We start from the raw sequence: 19,464 nt of genomic DNA, 5'->3' as shown, positions 1-19,464 counted from the left end.
TCAAGCCACCGTCCAAAGGACTGTCACTGACCTCATCTCCTCTGGAGATCTTCCCTCTACGGCTTCCAACCTCATAGTCCCACAACCCCGGACAGCCCGCTTCTACCTCCTTCCCAAAATCCACAAACGGGACTGTCCCGGCAGACCCATTGTGTCAGCCTGCTCCTGCCCCACTGAACTTATTTCTTCCTATCTAGACTCTATCTTTTCTCCGCTGGTCCAGTCTCTTCCCACCTACATCCGTAACTCTTCTGACGCCCTACGTCATTTTGACAATTTCCAGTTTCCTGGTCCCAACCGCCTCCTCTTCACTATGGACGTCCAATCGCTCTACACCTCCATCCCCCACCAGGATGGTTTGAGGGCTCTCCGCTTCTTCCTGGAACAGAGGCCCAACCAGTCCCCATCCACCACCACCCTCCTCCGCCTGGCTGAACTTGTTCTCACATTGAACAACTTCTTCTTCAACTCCACGCACTTCCTTCAAGTAAAAGGTGTCGCTATGGGTACCCGCATGGGTCCTAGTTATGCCTGTCTTTTTGTGGGATATGTCGATATTCTTTGTTCCAGTCCTACTCGGGCCCCCGCCCCCAACTCTTTTTCCGGTACATTGATGACTGTATCGGTGCCGTTTCCTGCTCCCGCCCCGAACTAGAAAACTTGATCAACTTTGCTTCCAATTTCCACCCTTCTCTCACCTTTACATGGTCCATCTCTGACACTTCCCTTCCCTTCCTCGACTTCTCTGTCTCCATCTCTGGGGATAGGTTGTCTACCAATATCCATTATAAGCCCACCGACTCCCACAGCTACCTCGACTACACTCCTTCACACCCTACCTCCTGTAAGGACTCCATTCCATTCTCCCAGTTTCTCCGTCTCCGACGCATCTGCTCTGATGATGCTACCTTCCATGACGGTGCTTCTGATATGACCTCCTTTTTCCTCAACCGAGGATTTCCCCCCACTGTGGTTGACAGGGCCCTCAACCGTGTCCGACCCATTCCCCGCACCTCTACCCTCACCCCTTCCCCTCCCTCCCAGAACCGTGACAGGGTTCCCCTTGTCCTCACTTTTCACCCCACCAGCCTCCATATCCAAAGGATCATCCTCCGCCATTTTCGCCACCTCCAGTGTGATGCCACTACCAGTCGCATCTTCCCCTCCCTTCCCCTGTCAGCATTCCGAAGGGATCGTTCCCTCCGCGACACCCTGGTCCACTCCTCCATTACCCCCACCACCTCGTCCCCGTCCCAGGGCACCTTCCCCTGCAATCGCAGGAGGTGTAATACCTGCCCATTTACCTCCTCTCTCTCCCAGGTCCCAAACACTCCTTTCAGGTGAAGCAGCGATTTACTTGTACTTCTTTCAATGTAGTAATATAAAAGCAAAATACTGCGGATGCTGGAAATCTGAAGCAAAAACAAGAAATGCTGGAATCACTCAGCAGGTCTGGCAGCATCTGTGGAAAGAGAAGCAGAGTTAACGTTTTGGGTCAGTGACCCTTCTTCGGAACTTCAGGAGTATACTGTATTCGCTGCTCACAGTGTGGTCTCCTCTACATTGGGGAGACCAAGCGCAGACTGGGTGACCGCTTTGCGGAACATCTCCGCTCAGTCCGCAAGCAGGACCCTGAGCTTCCGGTTGCTTGCCATTTCAACACTCCCCCCTGCTCTCATGCTCACATCTCTGTCCTGGGATTGCTGCAGTGTTCCAGTGAACATCAACGCAAGCTCGAGGAACAGCATCTCATCTACCGATTAGGCACACTACAGCCTGCCGGACTGAACATTGAGTTCAATAATTTCAGAGCATGACAGCCCTCCCATTTTACTTTCATTTTTAGTTATTTTTTCTTCCTTTTTTTTTTACATACTTTTTTACATTTTTTACAATCTTTTTTTGCATTTATTTCATCTCATCTTAGTTTGTTCAGTTTGCTTACCCACTGTTTTTTTCAGGTTTTTTTTTCAGGTTTGCACTTGCTGTTCAATATTCAGTGTATTCACACCTAATCTGTACCAATGCTTTGTCTTTCAACACACCATTAACATATTGTTTGCCTATGCTCCGTGACCTTTTGGTCAGCTATGTGGCCTGGTCCAATCTGCACCTTCTCCTTTGTTATCTCTTGCCCCACCCCCATCTCACTTGCTTATAACCTGTGACATTTCTAATATTGGTCAGTTCCGAAGAAGGGTCACTGACCCGAAACGTTAACTCTGCTTCTCTTTCCACAGATGCTGCCAGACCTGCTGAGTGATTCCAGCATTTCTTGTTTTTGTCCCACCTCCCACTTCAATTGCTTAAAACCTAATTTTCTAACCTTTGCCAGTTCTGATGAAAGGTCACAGACCTGAAACATTAACTCTGCTTCTCTCTCCATAGATGCTGCCTGACCTGCTGAGTATTTCCAGCACTTTGTTTTTATTTCAGATTTCCAGGATCTGCAGTATTTTGCTTTTATTATGGAAAAGATGGGCATGTTGCCTGACCTATTTCCTGCATTTCCAGCTCCAGCAGTTCTAGCATTTCTTGTTTTTATTTTATGATCTATTTCCTTCCTTGGGTATGGAAAGTTGTTGTGACCTAGATTTGAAGGGAAGAAACCAAATACTTTTTTAAACAGTGAATACAGTTATCCAGGAATTGACCAGACAGTGGAAGGAAGCTAGATTAACCTCAGCAAAGTGAGTCAGTGCTGCAGACTGAATGACTGATTGCCTTAAATTGATTCAGCGCACTCAATACCTCATTTGAGCTAGTATCTCATTTATTGTATAAAAGAACAATAACAGCATTGTGGTTGGGGGGTGGTTGCGAGTCATAAATTTTGAACTTTTATTAAAGGGGCATTCGTGGTTAACTTTCCTCTTTAGGTTTCCTACGAGCAAGGCAGTAAAGTTGGAAAGAGGCAAAAGTAATCAGTCTCGTTCATACATAAAGGAGAAAACGTGAAGGCCTTCTTCGTCGCTGTCTCTATCGTGTTCTTGTTCTTGCAAGGGTGGATTGTTGGCTTGTAGAGGAAACGATGGGTCTTAACTTCTGCTTTTTCTCTTTATAAAGTCTGCTTTTTGGCAATGGATACAGGACTTGACCTGTATCCAGTAATTGGTAAGCACAAAGGATTTGTGACTCATTGTCCAGTAGCAACCACATGCATTTAACACAAAAACAACCCAGAAACTCCTCCTGTCATCTGGTTTGTTGTCTTGCCATGGTCTGCTTTATAATTAGTCTCCATATTTTGGTACTAAATTTGGGGTTTGTGGAGCTTGCAGATCTATATAGCTGTGTTAATAGGTTTGTATGAGATTATATTGAAGTACTGTGACATGGTTTTCTTGCTCTTTGTTGCATAAATTGTCACAACTTTCTTGTGTCTGTATAATATACCCTTAATTGATTATTTTGTTCTTTAACAAAAACTATTGCTGACAGATTTTAATATGAGTGATGACACTTTATGTAATTTCAGCACACTAGTGTTGGTTTGAATAAAAGTGTAACATTTGTGTGCACTATAAATGGATAAATTTCAAAGCTTGTCTATGCGAAACGAGTTTACTGACTCAGCATCCCCTTTTCCCAATTTGTGTTAAAATAGTTTGGTTGCGTAAATCTGCTAACTTGCTGATGATAGGTTTTTTCCCCTTTTAAATTATTGTTTATAAAGTCTATCTGTAGGGCAGAGTTGACAATTTTGTTATTTTGATTTGTAATTGCAGAGCAGTTTGACATGATTGTGGCACATTAAGGATAATTATAATTTTCTCAGCCCAGTGACTCATTTTTGGAGGCAGTCTTGCGTTTTTGCTTTTATTTAGAGATGAAGACTATTAAGAATTTATATAGCACCGAAAGTTGGTGCAGTCCTGTTTCGAACAGATGGTAACCAGGTGGCATCTGAAGAGCTGTTGGATAATCCTTTCTGCTTTTTTAAATAGTCCATGTTGATTAAGAACAGCCACAAGAGTAATCAGATAAATGTAGATCTGCATAGATGATAGTTAGGTTTTTTTAAAACCCATTTGATAATTCAGCTTTAATGAGCCCTGGTAATTTCTCTGGAGGAACAAGTCGTTGAAGACCCTAAATTGGAGTAATTTTAGCTTGGAGTTTATTTCAGTAATCATGGCCATGATTGTAAGTGAATGCAACGTACTAAAGTAATCTGATTTTTGGTTGCTTTTTTGCAGATGGTCAGCACTCAAATTTATCTTGCAATTCCTATGTATTGGATTCAGTTCTTAATGCAAATGGTTTTAAAAGTTTACCTGGCTTAAGTATTGAGTCATTGACTAACAGTGGTGTGAGTCACTTAGGTATTTCAGATTGAAGTTGTCAAGAGTCTACAGTAGGTGGTGGTAAAGGATCAAAATGTTTTGAATCAACTTAAATTTTTTTTAACATTTTAAATATTTTTAAATTTAAAAGTTCAAAACTCATCCATGCACTTGTAATTAAGGTGGCAGATACTTAATACAATTGCAAGTGATGTTTTAAAAAGTAAGACCTTAAATATTAAACTAATTTTGCTGTTAACTGTTCTTGTGCTTTATATTTTATCCCATTTACACTTATTTATTTTTTCCCCATCTGCAGTTCCAGTTCCCCTTACAGACTGAGCTGGAAGAGGTATGGTCAAACTGACATCTGTATGATCCTAATAGAAGCTGATTCCTCAATGTCCTGAAATGTGCATATTTTTAAGTCCCAGGTTTTTCTCTACTGTCAGTTGTAGAATAGTCGGTCATATTATCGACACTAAGAAATGATACAGCAGCTCTGGTTTTACGCAACTTTTGTGGCTGTCTCAACCTGCTGTATAGAAAAGATTCCACAGGGTTCTGAAGCAAGTTTGTCGTGCTATACAGTGCTAGGATATCTAATCAATAAATTGAATGGCCATTTGAGTGGTGGGTGAGAATGTGTCTCCTTTCCTAACATTGTGACAACTTTAGGTGAATTCTTCTGTTTTAGAATTATTATTTTGCTTTTGAACCATTTTGCTTTATGGTTTACAGAAGGTTGTATGTCTGCTTGTGCAATAGTCTTGTTTAGAGCCATAGGTTTGAGATTTCAGTACAATATTGTAAGGTACTTCATTATAATTTATCAACTTGGTTTGTTTCATGTGTAGCTTTCCACATCAAGATGAGATAACATTTCTAAAGTTAAATTTTTATGGGAAAAAATTGCAGTAATATAGGTCATTAAATAAGCGCCTCATGAGCTCTTTGCTCTCTGTGGAAATGAACAGCCTGATATTTACCTGTATGCTTTGTTTTGATTTTAATTAGTAGTTGCCTTAATCTGGTGTTGTCCCAAATACTTCTGTGTAGTTGTGAAAAACTTTAAGATGGTGTAAAAGGTAGACAGTCGTATGTAAATTGTGGTAGTTGGCCAGTACGTACCTATTCTGTAGCAATTTAATAGTGGCAATTCAGATATCTGTGCTTGTGTACCTCTACCAAACCCTAGGAAAGATAGTTAATGCTGCTGCTTTGGGCATTTAGTGGATGATGAATTGTAGCTTGTGTGGGAGTCCTCTCAAGAGGTGATGGCTATGATATATATATATATCCCAAAATCCATTACTGTGAAGGGAAGACGCTACTGAGCTAGAAGGCTTAGCACAAATATACTAAGGTCATTTATTTTAATTTTGGTCCCTTACAACTGAAACCGAGTTGAATATGTGTGTGAGGTTGTTGCCTTTGGATCATTGGTAATCAATATGTTTAAGTTTTGACATGGTATGATGGATTAAATCAAATTAATTTTACTCCACCTTTTAGGACTTATTAGGTCATTTAACATGAGCACCTCCTTCAGGGGAAGGAGCTGAAATTGGAGGAAGAGATTTATAAAAATCAACCTGCGCTTATTACTTCGTGACTTTCCCTATTAGATGGTTGCTGTAGAATTGACTTTGCCAGTAAGCTGCCTGAGTGGAATGCTGGGATGAATGCACCTGAGCTCCAGGAAATTAATTGTAAAAGGATATCTTGGTTTCACGATCTTACTGTGGTAATCTGACTCCTGGCCATTTAAGATTTTACCTTTAACTTGACTACTACTTCTTCTTTGGCCTCCTTGTCTCGAGAGACATTGGGTAAGCACCTGGAGGTGGTCAATGGTTTGTGCAGCAGCGCCTGGAGTGGCAGACTCTTCCACAGGTGCTGCAGATAAAATTGGTTGTCGGGGCTGTTACACAGTTGGCTCTCTCCTTGCACTTCTGTCTTTTTTCCTGCCAACTGCTAAGTCTCTTCGACTCGCCACGCTTTAGCCCCGCCTTTATGGTTGCCCGCCAGCTCTGGTGATCGCTGGCAACTGACTCCCACGACTTGTGATCAATGTCACAGGACTTCATGTCGCGTTTGCAGACGTCTTTAAAGCGGAGCCATGGACGGCCGCTGGGTCTGGTACCAGTGACGAGCTCGCTGTACAATGTGTCCTTGGGGATCCTGCCATCTTCCATGCGGCTCACATGGCCAAGCCATCTCAGGCACCGCTGGCTTAGTAGGGTGTATATGCTGGGGATGTTGGCCGCCTTGAGGACTTCTGTGTTGGAGATACGGTCCTGCCACCTGATGCCAAGGATTCTCCGGAGGCAGCGAAGAGGGAATGAATTGAGACGTTGCTCTTGGCTGACGTACGTTGTCCAGGCCTCGCTGCCGTAGAGCAAGGTACTGAGGACACAGGCTTGTACACGTGGACTTTTGTGTTCTTGACTCTACTATACAGTAATTATTGTAAAAAGTTGTGTTAGTTGCTGTTACGTTTTCGTTGAAGCTCTAGCTTGACACATTAACTTCTGTAGGAGGCTTGTTATTACTTGGGAATATTGTATGTATCTGGCTGATAATGCAGGTTCTTTTAAATATCAAGTGAATGAACATTGAACCTAATCTTGTTAGTATACGTTTGTGCCTAGTAAAGTTTTCTTTCATTAACTTTTTTTTTGTCCACACTGGTGTTCCTAGTCTGATCTCCCATTTTTACCATGTTATCACTAGGCATATATTTGGTATATTCCTCTAAATTATAGATAAAATTACATGCAACCTAATATATTTTCATGTTGATCTGCTTCTGTGCCATGCTTCTAATTCATTACATCAAATTGCTTCTATCATTACCAACATAGATCTGGAACCACCAGTACTTCAACCTCATATAGGTTAGATCTCTCTAGACACAACCTAAGCTTAGAAGTACAAAGCTCATAATGGGAGTATTGGTTGTTTTTCCACAGTTCAGATCAACATGGTGTGAAAATATTCTATGCTTCTCATTATACTTTCCTGAGACTATAGTCATTTGAGTGTAATTGATAGATTTACAGAGCAATGTATATGAACTGTAGTGATGAACCGTCTCATAGGATTGATCTATGTCTCAAATGTATGACAGTAGAATTGCTTCAGTTATTCTTGAATGTGTCATTACTTCTCAAATCTGTGCCTATTTTTCCCAGAGCTCCATGTTTGAATCCCTCCAATCAGGCTTCTGCCCCTGCCACAGTACCAAAACTGCTCTTATCAAAGCCACGCATGCCATCCTATGTGACTGCAGCAAAGTCAATCTATCCCTCCTTGTCCTTCTCGACCTGTCTCCAGTCTTTGATACAGTTGACCACACCATCCACCTCCAATGCGCCTCTATTGTTGTCCAGCTGGGTGGGTCTGTACTTGCCTGGTTTTGTTCTTGTCTGTCTAATCTCAGCCAGCATATTACGTGCAATGGCTTCACGCTCCTGCACAGTTATCTCTGGTATTCCCTAAGGATCTGTCTTTGGGCCCCCTTCTATTTCTTGTCTATATGCTGTCTCTCAGCAACATAGGGGAGGCGGTGGTGTAGTGGTAATGTCACTGGACTAGTAATCCAGAAGTCTAGGCTAGTGCTCTGGGGATATGGGTTTGAATCCCCCCACAGCAGAAGGTGGGATTTGAATTCCATTAATAAAATCTGGAATTAAAAAGCTAGTCTAATGAAGGCCATGAAACCATTGGGATACCCTGGGTCTCTGAGTTACTAGTCCAGTGACAATACCACTACACCACCACCTCCCCAATGTGATTGCACTGGAGAGGGTGCAGAGGAGATTCGCCAGGATGTTGCCTGGGCTGGAGCATTTCAGCTATGAAGAGAGACCGAAAAGGCTAGGGTTGTTTTCCTTGGAGCGGAGAAGGCTGAGGGGGAACATGATTGAGGTGTACAAGATTATGAGGGGCGTTGATAGGTTAAATAGGAAGAAACTTTTTCCCTTAGCGGAGGGGTCAAGAACCAGGGGGTATAGATTTAGGATAAGGGGTAGGAGGTTTAGAGGGGATTTGAGGAAAAACTTTTTCACCCAGCGGGTGGTTGGAATCTGGAACGCACTACCTGAAGAGGTGGTGGAGGCAGGAACCCTCACATTTAAGAAGTATTTAGATGAGCACTTAAAACGCCATACCAAACAAGGCTGCGGGCCAAGTGCAGGAATATGGGATTAGAATAGTTGGGTGCTGGATGGCCGGCACAGACATGATGGGCCAAAGGGCCTGTTTCTGTGCTGTAAAACTCTGACTCTAAGACACGTGTTTGGCATCAGCTGGAGTTTGGCGTCCAGTTCCTGGCGCCGCACTTTAGGAAGGATGTGAAGGTGTTAGGAGAGGGTGCAGAAAAAATTCACAAGAATGGTTTCAGGGAAGAGGAACTTCAGTTACTAACATAGATTGGAGAAGTTAGGACTGTTTCTCTTGGAGAAGAGAAGGCTGAGAGGAGGTTTGATAGAGGTATTCAAAATCATGAGGGTCTGGACAGAGTAGATAGGGAGAAACTGTTCCCAATTGTGCAAGGCTCGCGAACAGCACAGATTTAAAGTCATTGGTAAAAGGAGCAAAAGCAACATGAGAAGAAAACTTTTTCACGCAGTGAGTGGTTAAGGTCTGAAATGCGTTGCCTGAGAGGTAGGTTCAATTGAAGCATTCAAAAGAAAATTTAGACTATTACATGAAAAGGAAGAATGTGCCGGGTTTGGGGAGAAGGCGGGGGAGTGGCTCTAAGTGAAATGCTCATTAGGAGAGTCGGTACAGATGCAATGGGTTGAATGGCCTCCTTCTGTGCTGTAACGATTCTGTGAATCCAGCTTCTCCAGTCTAGGCATGTAACTCATCCTTGGAGCCATTCTCAAATCTTTCCTGCATCCTCTCAAGCCTGAGCATCCTTCCTTAAGTGTGGTGCCCAGAATTGGACCCAATACTCCTAGTTGAGAGAACCAGTGTTTTATAAAGGTTCATCATAACATCATTTTACTTTTATTTTCAGTTATTTTTTCATTTTCCTTTTGCTATATATTTTTTTTGTCTGTTTTATTTTATTTCATAGTTTGTTCAGTTTGCTTACCCACTTATTTTTCATGTTTGGACTTGCGGCTGTACTAATGCTTTGTCTTTCAACACACCATTAATGTATTGTTTGCCTTTGCTCCAAGACATTCTGGTCAGCTATTCTGTGACGTTGTCCTATCTACACCTTCTCCTTTGTTATCTCTTGCCCCACCATTGCTTTACTTGCTTATAACCTTTTTACATTTCTAATATTTGCCAGTTCCGAAGAAGGGTCACTGACCTGAAACGTTAACTCTGCTTCTCTCTCCACAGATGCTGCCAGACCTCCTGAGTATTTCCAGCATTTCTTGTTTTTATTTCAGGTTTCCAGCATCTGCAGTATTTTGCTTTTATTATTCATCATAACATCTTTGCTTTTATACTCCCTGCCTTTATTTATAAAGCCCTGAATCCCATGTGCCTTTTTAACCGCTTTCTCAATCTACCCTGCCACTTTCAACAATTTGTGCACATATACCCACAGCTGTCTCTGTTCCTGCACCCCCTAGATGAGCCTCCAACCACTTATCCATGCCATCATTCAAGACTGACTATCTCCACCTCTAACATTGCCCAACTCCACTCCAACCTCCGCTCATCTGCTGCTGAAACCCTCATTCATACCTTTATTACCTTTCAACTTGACAATTCCAACACACTCCTGGCCGGCCTCCCATATTGTACCCTCCATAAACTTGAGGTCATCCAGAATTCTTCTGTCCGTGTCCTTGCTTGTCTCAAGTCCCATTCATCCATCACTCCTGTGCTTGCTAACTGACATTGGCAGCCGTCAAGCAAAGCCTCAATTTTATAATTTTCATGCTTGTCTTCAAGTTCCTCCAAGGCCTTGACCCTCCCTATCTCTAATCTCCTCCAGCCTCTCAATCCTCCCGCGCTATCTGCACTCATCTAATTCTTGACTCCTTGAACATCCTCAGATTTAATCGCTGCACCATTAGCAGCCATGCCTTCGCTTGGTCTGGGCTCTCCCCCCACTAAGATACTCCTTAAAATCTACCTCTTTGACCAAGCTTTTGGTCATTTACCCTCATTGCCTTATGTGGCTTGGTGTCAAATTTTGCTTTATAACACTCCTGTGTTGTTCCTTGGGACATTTTATTATGTTGAGGGCACTATATAAATACAAGTTCTTGTTCCAGTTGTTCAGTGTACAAATTGTAGTTGTTCCAGTAGTTCAGTTACCTTCTGTGTAGATGGCCCTGGATGGAAACCTAGCCTCCTGCATCATTTGGGTACCTTAGTAATCTTTTGATGGAATGGTAAATGATTCAATGGACAATTTGTGGAATGGAGAAACGCCCTTGATAGTTAATCCTCAAGTGTCATTGATAGTTGGGTGTAATTCTTCACACCAACCCTCTACTTCAAGGTAAAGTGAAGTGGGAAATTAAGCAGAATGAGATTAAATGCAGTTAAACTCCTGTGATAATGAACAGTTAAAATGAAAACTCCCTTTGTAATGAGAGGTTTCCAAAGTCCCAGCGCAGTTAGTCATTCAGATGGCTCCTGACACAGTGGACCTCAGTTGTTATGAAACCGAATGCTTAATTATGTAGAGATTCTCCTGCATGTCTAACATAGCTGTGCAATTGTAGTTTGTATGCATAACCGATATTTAAAGAGGAGTCTTCCTGTTTTGATGGAGTCATGTATAAGAAGTATAATTTAACAAGTTATAAGACATTTTTTTTGTTTCATGGGATGTGGGCATTGCTTGCCAGGCCAGCATTTATTGCCCCTCCCTAATTGTCCATGCAAAGGTGGTGGTGAGCTGCATTCTTGAGCCGCTGCAGTCCATGTGGGTTCGGTACACCCACAGTGGTATTAGGAAGGGAGTTCCAGGATTTTGACCCAGCGACAAAAAAGGAACGGCGATATATTTCCAAATCAGGAAGTTGTGTGGCTTGGAGGGGAACTTGCAGATGGTGGTGTTCCCATGAATCTGCTGCCCTTGTTCTTCTAGATGGTAGAGGTCATGGGTTTGGAAGGTGCTGCCTGAATAGCCTTGGTGCGTTGCTGCAGTGCATCTTGTAGATGGTACACACTGCTGCCATTGTGCGTCGGTGGTGGAAGGAGTGAATGTTTGTGATGGGGTGCCAATCAAGTGGGCTGCTTTGTCCTGGATAATGTCGAGCTTCTTTGGTGTTGTTGGAGTTGCACCCATTCAGGCAAGTGGAGAGTATTCCATCACACTCCTGACTTGTGCCTTGTAGATGGTGGACAGGCTTTGGGGAGTCAGCAGGTGAGTTACTCGCTGCAGGGTTCCTAGCCTATGACCTGTTCTTGTAGCCACGGTATTTATATATTTTTTAAAAATCATTCATGGGATGTGGGAGTCGCTGGCCAGGATTTATTGCCCATCCCTAATTGCCCTTGAGCAAGTAGTGGTGAGCTGCCTTCTTGAACTGCTGCAGTCCATGTGGGGTAGGTACACACAGTGATGTTAGGAAGGGAGTTCCAGGATTTTGACCCAGCGACAGTGAAGGAATGGCGATATAGTTCCAAGTCAGGGTGGTGTGTGATTTGGAGGGGAACTTGCAGGTGGTGGTGTTCCCATGCATTTGCTGCCCTTGTCCTTCTAGTTGGTAGAGGTCGCGGGTTTGGGAGGTGCCGTCTAAGGAGCCTTGGTGCGTTGTTGCAGTGCATCTTGTAGATGGTACACACTGCTGCCACTGTGCGCCGGTGGTGGAGGGAGTGAATGTTTGTTTGTAGATGGGGTGCCAATGAAGCGGGCTGCTTTGTCCTGGATGGTGTCGAGCTTCTTGAGTGTTGTTGGAGCTGCACCCATCCAGGCAAGTGGAGAGTATTCCATCACACTCCTGACTTCCACCTTGCAGATGGTGGACAGGCTTTGGGGAGTCAGGAGATGAGTTACCCGTCGCAGGATTCCTAGCCTCTGATCTGCTCTTGTAGCCACGGTATTTATATGGCTACTCCAGTTCAGTTTCTGGTCAATTGTAGCCCCTAGGATGTTGATAGTGGCGGATTTAGCGGTGGTAATGCCATTGAATATCAAGGGGAGATGGTTAGATTCTCTCTTGTTGGAGATGGTCATTGCCTTGCACTTGCGTGGCGCGTATGTTACTTGCCACTTACTAGCCCAAGCCTGGATATTGTCCAGGTCTTGCTGCATTTCTACACAGATTGCTTAAGTATCGAATGAGCTGCGAATGGTGAACATTGTGCAATCATCAGCGAACATCCCCACTTCTGACCTTATGATTGAAGGAAGGTAATTGATGAAGCAGCTGAAGATGGTTGGGCGTAGGACGCAACCCTGAAGAACTCCTGCAGTGATGTTCTGGAGCGGAGATGATTGATCTCCAACAACCACATCCATCTTCCTTTGCGCTAGGTATGATTCCAACAAGTGGAGAGTTTTCCCCATGATTACCATTGACTCCAGTTTTGCTAGGGCTCCTTGATGCCATACTCGGTAAATACTGCCTTGATGTCAAGGGCAATCACTCTCGCTTCACCTCTTGAGTTCAGCTGTTTTGTCCATGTTTGAACCAAGGCTGTAATGAGGTCAGGAGCTGAGTGGCCCTGGCGGAACCCAAACTGAGCATCGCTGAGCAGGTTATTGCTAAGCAAGTATCGCTTGATAGCACTGTCAGTGACACCTTCCATCACTTTGCTGATGTTCGAGAGTAGACTGATGGGGCGGTAATTGGCTGGGTTGGATTTCTCCTACATTTTGTGTACAGGACATAGTTGGGCAATGTTCGACATTGCTTGGTAGATGCCAGTGTTATAGTTGTACTGGAACAGCTTGGCTAGGGGCGTGGCAAATTCTGGAGCACAGGCCGTCAGTACTATTGCCGGAATGTTATCAAGGCCTGTAGCCTTTGCAGTATCCAGTGCCTTCAGTTGTATCTTGATATCACATGGAGTGAATCGAATTGGCTGAAGTCTGGCATCTGTGATGCTGGGGACTTCAGGAGGAGATTGAGATGGATCATCCACTCAGCACTTTTGGCTGAAGATTGTTGCAAATGCTCCAACCTTATCTTTTGGTTCTGATGAAGGGTCACTGACCTGAAATGTTAACTCTGCTTCTCTCTCCACAGATGCTGCCAGACCTGCTGAGTATTTCCAGCATTTTTTAGAGTCATAGAATCATAGAGTTATACAGCACAGAAACAGGCCCTATGGCCCATTGTGTCTGTGCCAGCCATCCAGCACCCATTCTAATCCCATATTCCTGCGCTTGGCCCATAGCCTTGTATGCTATGGCGTTTCAAGTGCTCATCTAAATGCTACTTAAATGTTGTGAGGGTCCCTGCCTCCACCATCTCTTCAAGCAATGTGTTGCAAATTCCAACCACCCTCTGGGTGAAAAAGTTTTTCCTCAAATCCCCTCTAGACCTCCTGCCCCCTACCCTAAATCTATGCCCCCTGGTTCTTGACCCCTCCGCTAAGGGAAAAAGTTTCTTCCTATTTAACCTATCAGTGCCCCTCATAATCTTGTCCACCTCAGTCATGTCCCCCCTCAGCCTTCTCTGCTCCAAGGAAAACAACCCTAGCCTTTTCAGTCTCTCTTCATAGCTGAAACGCTCCAGCCCAGTCAACATTCTGGTGAATCTCCTCTGCACCCTCTCCAGTGCAATCACATCCTTCCTATAGTGTGGTGCCCAGAACTGTACACAGTACTCCAGCTGTCGCCTAACTAGCATTTTATACAGCTCCATCATAACCTCCCTGCTCTTGTACAGTATGCTCCTAATAAAGCCTATGTGTGTTATTAACCACTTTCTCAACCTGTCCTGCTACCTTCAATGACTTAAGCACATATACACCAGGCCCCTGTGCTCCTCCATCCCCTTTAGAATTGTACCCTTTATTTTAATAATGTCTCTCCATGTTCCTCCTACCAAAATATATCACTTTACATTTCTGTGCATTGAATTTCATCTGCCACTTGTCCACCCATTCCACTAACTTGTCTATGCCCTTTTGAAGTTCCACGCTATCGTCCTCACAGTTCATAATGCTGCCAAGTTTTGTATCATCCGCAAACTTTGAAACTGTGCCTTGTATGTCAAGGTCTTTGTTATCTTTTGCACTGCTGTGCTGGGCACCCCCATTATTGAGGGTGGGGATAATTGTGGAGCCACCCCCCCTCCTGTTTAATTGTCCGCCACCATTTATGACTGGATGTGGCAGGACTGCAGAGCTTAGACTGAATCATTTTCTTTTTCTAATATATTGCAATGTACCATACCCTAATGTTAGCACTTCCATTGGGGAATGTTAGCACTTGAGTTTTACTTTTGAGGAAGATCTGTTGCATTTAACTAAATTTGCATAAACAGTTGCATCTAATTAGCATCGCATTATTGTTACTTTAGCAGCCTAATCACAAAATAGAAGGTAGAGGTAGGACTGATTTTAAAAGGCCTATTTTTTTTTTTTAAGTTCTTTGTGACAGAAAAATTTACTTGGTTGCTTTTCAGTTGTTTTTTGTTGCTTATGTTTATTTATAAATGGTCTCCAGACCTAGAATAAGTGTAATTTTATTTCTCATTTCTGTGGTGGTTTCCACTTCCCATGGAAAAATGATTTGGGCTATTTTCCTTTCTCCATATCCCTTGTTAATGACGCCAAGGCAAAATCATGTTTGTAAATTGTAGAAACTTGCAAAGGTTAATATTTTCTCTCCAGGCAGATAGTGACATTTCTTTAGTTTTGGTTAATTGTGATGCAAATTTGTTACTTTAAGTCATGGGTGATTGCCAGATACTTTAACTATCTTCCTGCTTTCCCCCCCCCCCAATTCATAACTGCCGTCAACCTTTATTCCATTCCCCTCTTAATTCTTCAGCTCTTCATCCAATTTTATATCCTGTTTCTGTCCCCACACTCGTTTGTGGGGCTAGGGGTGCTCTTACTGAGGGATCGCATGGTCAAATATCATGTGCAGTGTGACCACCCGATAGGGGCCTGAAACCTTTGGGAACGTGTCCCATTAGTAGTCAAACTGTTAGGATTCTGATTTGGAATGATTATCTACATTTTACTTCCTCACTTCATTTTCCCATTCATGTTTCTTGCCTTACTTTCCAAAGCAGTGACTTGTGTTGGAGTGCCAGTCCATGAGTGCTAGTGGCATTCTAGACTATTTTGAATCTGGATCTATAAAGTAACACCGAGTGTAAGCTCAACACCAGGACAAATACTACAAGTGCCCCCAAGAGGAGGCCACCAATACATAACTATGGCCCAGTTAAGAGTGTGTGCTGGTACCTTGCTCAAATTGGTCATTTGTGTGTGAGCTGGGCAATGAATGAACATCAGACTTATTAACTATGGGGATATCATAGCCAAGCCATTATTTGGTATTCACCTGATGTCTGCCTTACTTTGTGAGGATCTCCTGTAAATATTGACATACTCGAGCAGCTTCTGTCCTAATTTCCAAAGGACATTGCCAAGTACACAAAAGAAAACCATGCAATTGCTATAGAAAGTGTTAGTGTACAGCAAAATAAATAATTAGTAAGTCAACAAAAAGAAAGACTTGCATTTATATAGCACTTTCCATGACCACCGGATGTCTCAAAGTGGTTTACAGCCTTTTTTCCAAAAATATACTTAATTAGTGATAGTGACCATAACTCTAAGATATAAGGTCGTTATGGCAAAGGACAAAGATGGACCGGAAGTAAAGGTACTGAATTGGGGGAAGGCTGATTTCAATATGATAAAACAGGAACTGGCCAAAGTGGACTGGGAGTAGCTACTTGTAGGAAAGTCTACATCAGACCAGTAGGAGTCATTCAAAAAGGAAATAGAGAGTGTTCAGGGGCAACATGTTCCCGTAAAGGTGAAGGATAGGACCAACAAGTCCAGGGAACCCTGGATATCAAGGGATATGGTAGATTCAGAGGAATGAAAACAGTGAAAGCCCGAGAGGAGTTTAGAAAGTGTAGGGGGGTACTTTAAAAAAAATAAATAAATAAATAAAATAAAGAAAAATAATTAGGACAGCAAAGAGAGGGCATAAAAAACATTGGCAGACAAGAGACAGGAAAATCCCAAGGCGTTTTCTAATTATATTAACGGCAAGAGGATAACCAGGGGAAGAGTAGGGTCCATTAGGGGCCAAAGTGGCAATCTGTGTGGGGAGCCGGTTGGCGTAGGTGAGGATTTAAATGATTACTTTTCAGCTGTGTTCACTGTGGAGAAGGACAAAGTAGGTGTAGAGATCAGGGATATACTTGAACAAATTAGCATTGAAAGGGAGGAGGTTTTAGCAGGCTTAAAAGTGGATAAATCCCTAGGCCCAGATGAGATGTATCCCAGGCTGCTATGTGAGGCAAGGGAGGAGATAGCCGGCTCTCTGACACAAATTTTCAAATCCTCTCTGGCCACAGGAGAGGTACCAGAGGACTGGAGGACAGCGAATGTGGTACCATTGTTCAAGAAGGGTAGTAGGGATAAGCCAGGTAATTACAGGCAAGTGAGTAACATCAATGGTAGGGAAATTATTGGAAAAAATTCTGAGGGACAGGATTAATCTCCACTTGGCGAGGCAGGGATTAATCGAGGATAGTCATCATGGCTTTGTCAGGGGGGAGATCTTGTCTAACAAATTTGATTGAATGTTTCAAGGAGGTGACTAGATGTGTAGATGAGGGTAAAGCAGTTGATGTAGTCTACATGGACTTCAGTGAGACTTTTGATAAGGTCTCGCATGGGAGACTGGTTAAGAAGGGATCCAGGGCGATTTGGCAAATTGGATCCAAAATTGCCTTAGTGGCAGAAGGCAGTGGGTGATGGTCGAGGGTTGTTTTTGCGATTGGAAGCCTGTGACCAGTGTGTACCACAGGGATCGGTGCTGGGACCCTTGCTGTTTGTAGTGTACATTAATGATTTAGACGTGAATATAGGAGGTATGAACAGCGAGTTCGCAGATGACATGAAAATTGGTGTCGTAAATAGTGAGGAGGAAAGCCTTAGATTACAGGTTGATATGGATGGGTTGGTAAGATGGGCAGAGCAGTGGCAGATGGAATTTAATCCTGAGAAGTGTGAGATGATGCATTTTGGGAGGACTAACAACGCAAGGGAATATACAATGGATGGTAGGACCTCAGGAAGTAAAGAGGGTCAGAGGGACCTTGGTTTACTTGTCCACAGATCACTGAAGGCAGTAGCAAAGGTAGATAAGGTGGTAAGGAAGGCATTAAGATACTTGCCTTTATTAGCTGAGGCATAGAATATAAGAGCACAGGGAGGTTATGATGTTTGCACTAGGTTGCAGTAGAGTGCTACGGTGGAAGTTTGGTAAGTGAGGAAGTTCGGTAAGGAGGGAGCGAGGAGCTCCTTTCATTTCCTATCTGTCCTCAGAGTGAGGGGAGCCCAGAGCTTCCAAAGAGCACAGCTGATTGGGAGAAGACTCGGAGGGCAGAGTTCCGGACCGGTAAGTATAAAAAAGTTACCTCCGGTAAAAAAAAACTGGAAGTGACGTCACAGGAAAGCTGTGACCTGATTGGCTGGTAGGGAATTTTTTTTTTACTGAATTTGAAAATAAAACATTGATAAAAATTGATTAAAACCCTAATTAACTAATAAGTAGAGTAACTAAACCAGAGGGAGGAAATCACTGTATTTAGTTAGCATTTAATATTTATAGTAGGAATCTAGCACTTCTTTTGGGCCTCCTTATCTCGAGAGACAATGGATACACGCCTGGAGGTGGTCAGTGGTTTGTGAAGCAGCGCCTGGAGTGGCTATAAAGGCCAATTCTGGAGTGACAGGCTCTTCCACAGGTGCTGCAGAGAAATTTGTTTGTTGGGGCTGTTGCACAGTTGGCTCTCCCCTTGCGCCTCTGTCTTTTTTCCTGCCAACTACTAAGTCTCTTCGACTCGCCACAATTTAGCCCTGTCTTTATGGCTGCCCGCCAGCTCTGGCGAATGCTGGCAACTGACTCCCACGACTTGTGATCAATGTCACACGATTTCATGTCGCGTTTGCAGACGTCTTTATAACGGAGACATGGACGGCCGGTGGGTCTGATACCAGTGGCGAGCTCGCTGTACAATGTGTCTTTGGGGATCCTGCCATCTTCCATGCGGCTCACATGGCCAAGCCATCTCAAGCGCCGCTGACTCAGTAGTGTGTATAAGCTGGGGATGTTGGCCGCTTCAAGGACTTCCGTGTTGGAGATATAGTCCTGCCACCTGATGCCAAGTATTCTCCGAAGGCAGCGAAGATGGAATGAATTGAGACGTCGCTCTTGGCTGGCATACGTTGTCCAGGCCTCGCTGCCGTAGAGCAAGGTACTGAGGACACAGGCCTGATACACTCGGACTTTTGTGTTCCGTGTCAGTGCGCCATTTTCCCACACTCTCTTGGCCAGTCTGACCATAGCAGTGGAAGCCTTACCCATGCGCTTGTTGATTTCTGCATCTAGAGACAGGTTACTGGTGATAGTTGAGCCTAGGTAGGTGAACTCTTGAACCACTTCCAGAGCGTGGTCGCCAATATTGATGGATGGAGCATTTCTGACATCCTGCCCCATGATGTTCGTTTTCTTGAGGCTGATGGTTAGGCCAAATTCATTGCAGGCAGACGCAAACCTGTCGATGAGACTCTGCAGGCATTCTTCAGTGTGAGATGTTAAAGCAGCATCGTCAGCAAAGAGGAGTTCTCTGATGAGGACTTTCCGTACTTTGGACTTCGCTCTTAGACGGGCAAGGTTGAACAACCTGCCCCCTGATCTTGTGTGGAGGAAAATTCCTTCTTCAGAGGATTTGAACGCATGTGAAAGCAGCAGGGAGAAGAAAATCCCAAAAAGTGTGGGTGCGAGAACACAGCCCTGTTTCACACCACTCAGGATAGGAAAGGGCTCTGATGAGGAGCCACCATGTTGAATTGTGCCTTTCATATTGTCATGGAATGAGGTGATGATACTTAGTAGCTTTGGTGGACATCCGATCTTTTCTAGTAGTCTGAAGAGACCACGTCTGCTGACGAGGTCAAAGGCTTTGGTGAGATCAATGAAAGCAATGTAGAGGGGCATCTGTTGTTCACGGCATTTCTCCTGTATCTGACGAAGGGA

At 43.8% G+C, this 19,464-nt stretch overlaps 1 protein-coding gene across 7 annotated transcripts in view; it reads left to right on the top strand.

Annotated features, from left to right (window-relative positions):
• The window catches only part of trpm7 (transient receptor potential cation channel, subfamily M, member 7), a 208,811-nt gene that overhangs the window by 22,689 nt on the left and 166,658 nt on the right, over positions 1 to 19,464 (top strand). For 6 of the 7 annotated variants that reach the window (XM_068018326.1, XM_068018322.1, XM_068018324.1 and 3 more), the window contains exon 2: positions 4,606 to 4,638. The exons of the other annotated variant lie outside the window; for it this stretch is intronic. In XM_068018326.1, the coding sequence (XP_067874427.1) occupies positions 4,606 to 4,638 (33 nt within the window). The remainder of the gene's footprint in view (positions 1 to 4,605; positions 4,639 to 19,464) is intronic. 7 annotated transcript variants of the gene reach the window in all.

Source organism: Heterodontus francisci, chromosome 38, assembly GCF_036365525.1.
Source record: "Heterodontus francisci isolate sHetFra1 chromosome 38, sHetFra1.hap1, whole genome shotgun sequence".
Classification (NCBI taxonomy): domain Eukaryota; kingdom Metazoa; phylum Chordata; class Chondrichthyes; order Heterodontiformes; family Heterodontidae; genus Heterodontus; species Heterodontus francisci.
Note: the sequence above shows the minus strand (reverse complement) of the source record. Positions and strands in the feature narration are given on the sequence as shown.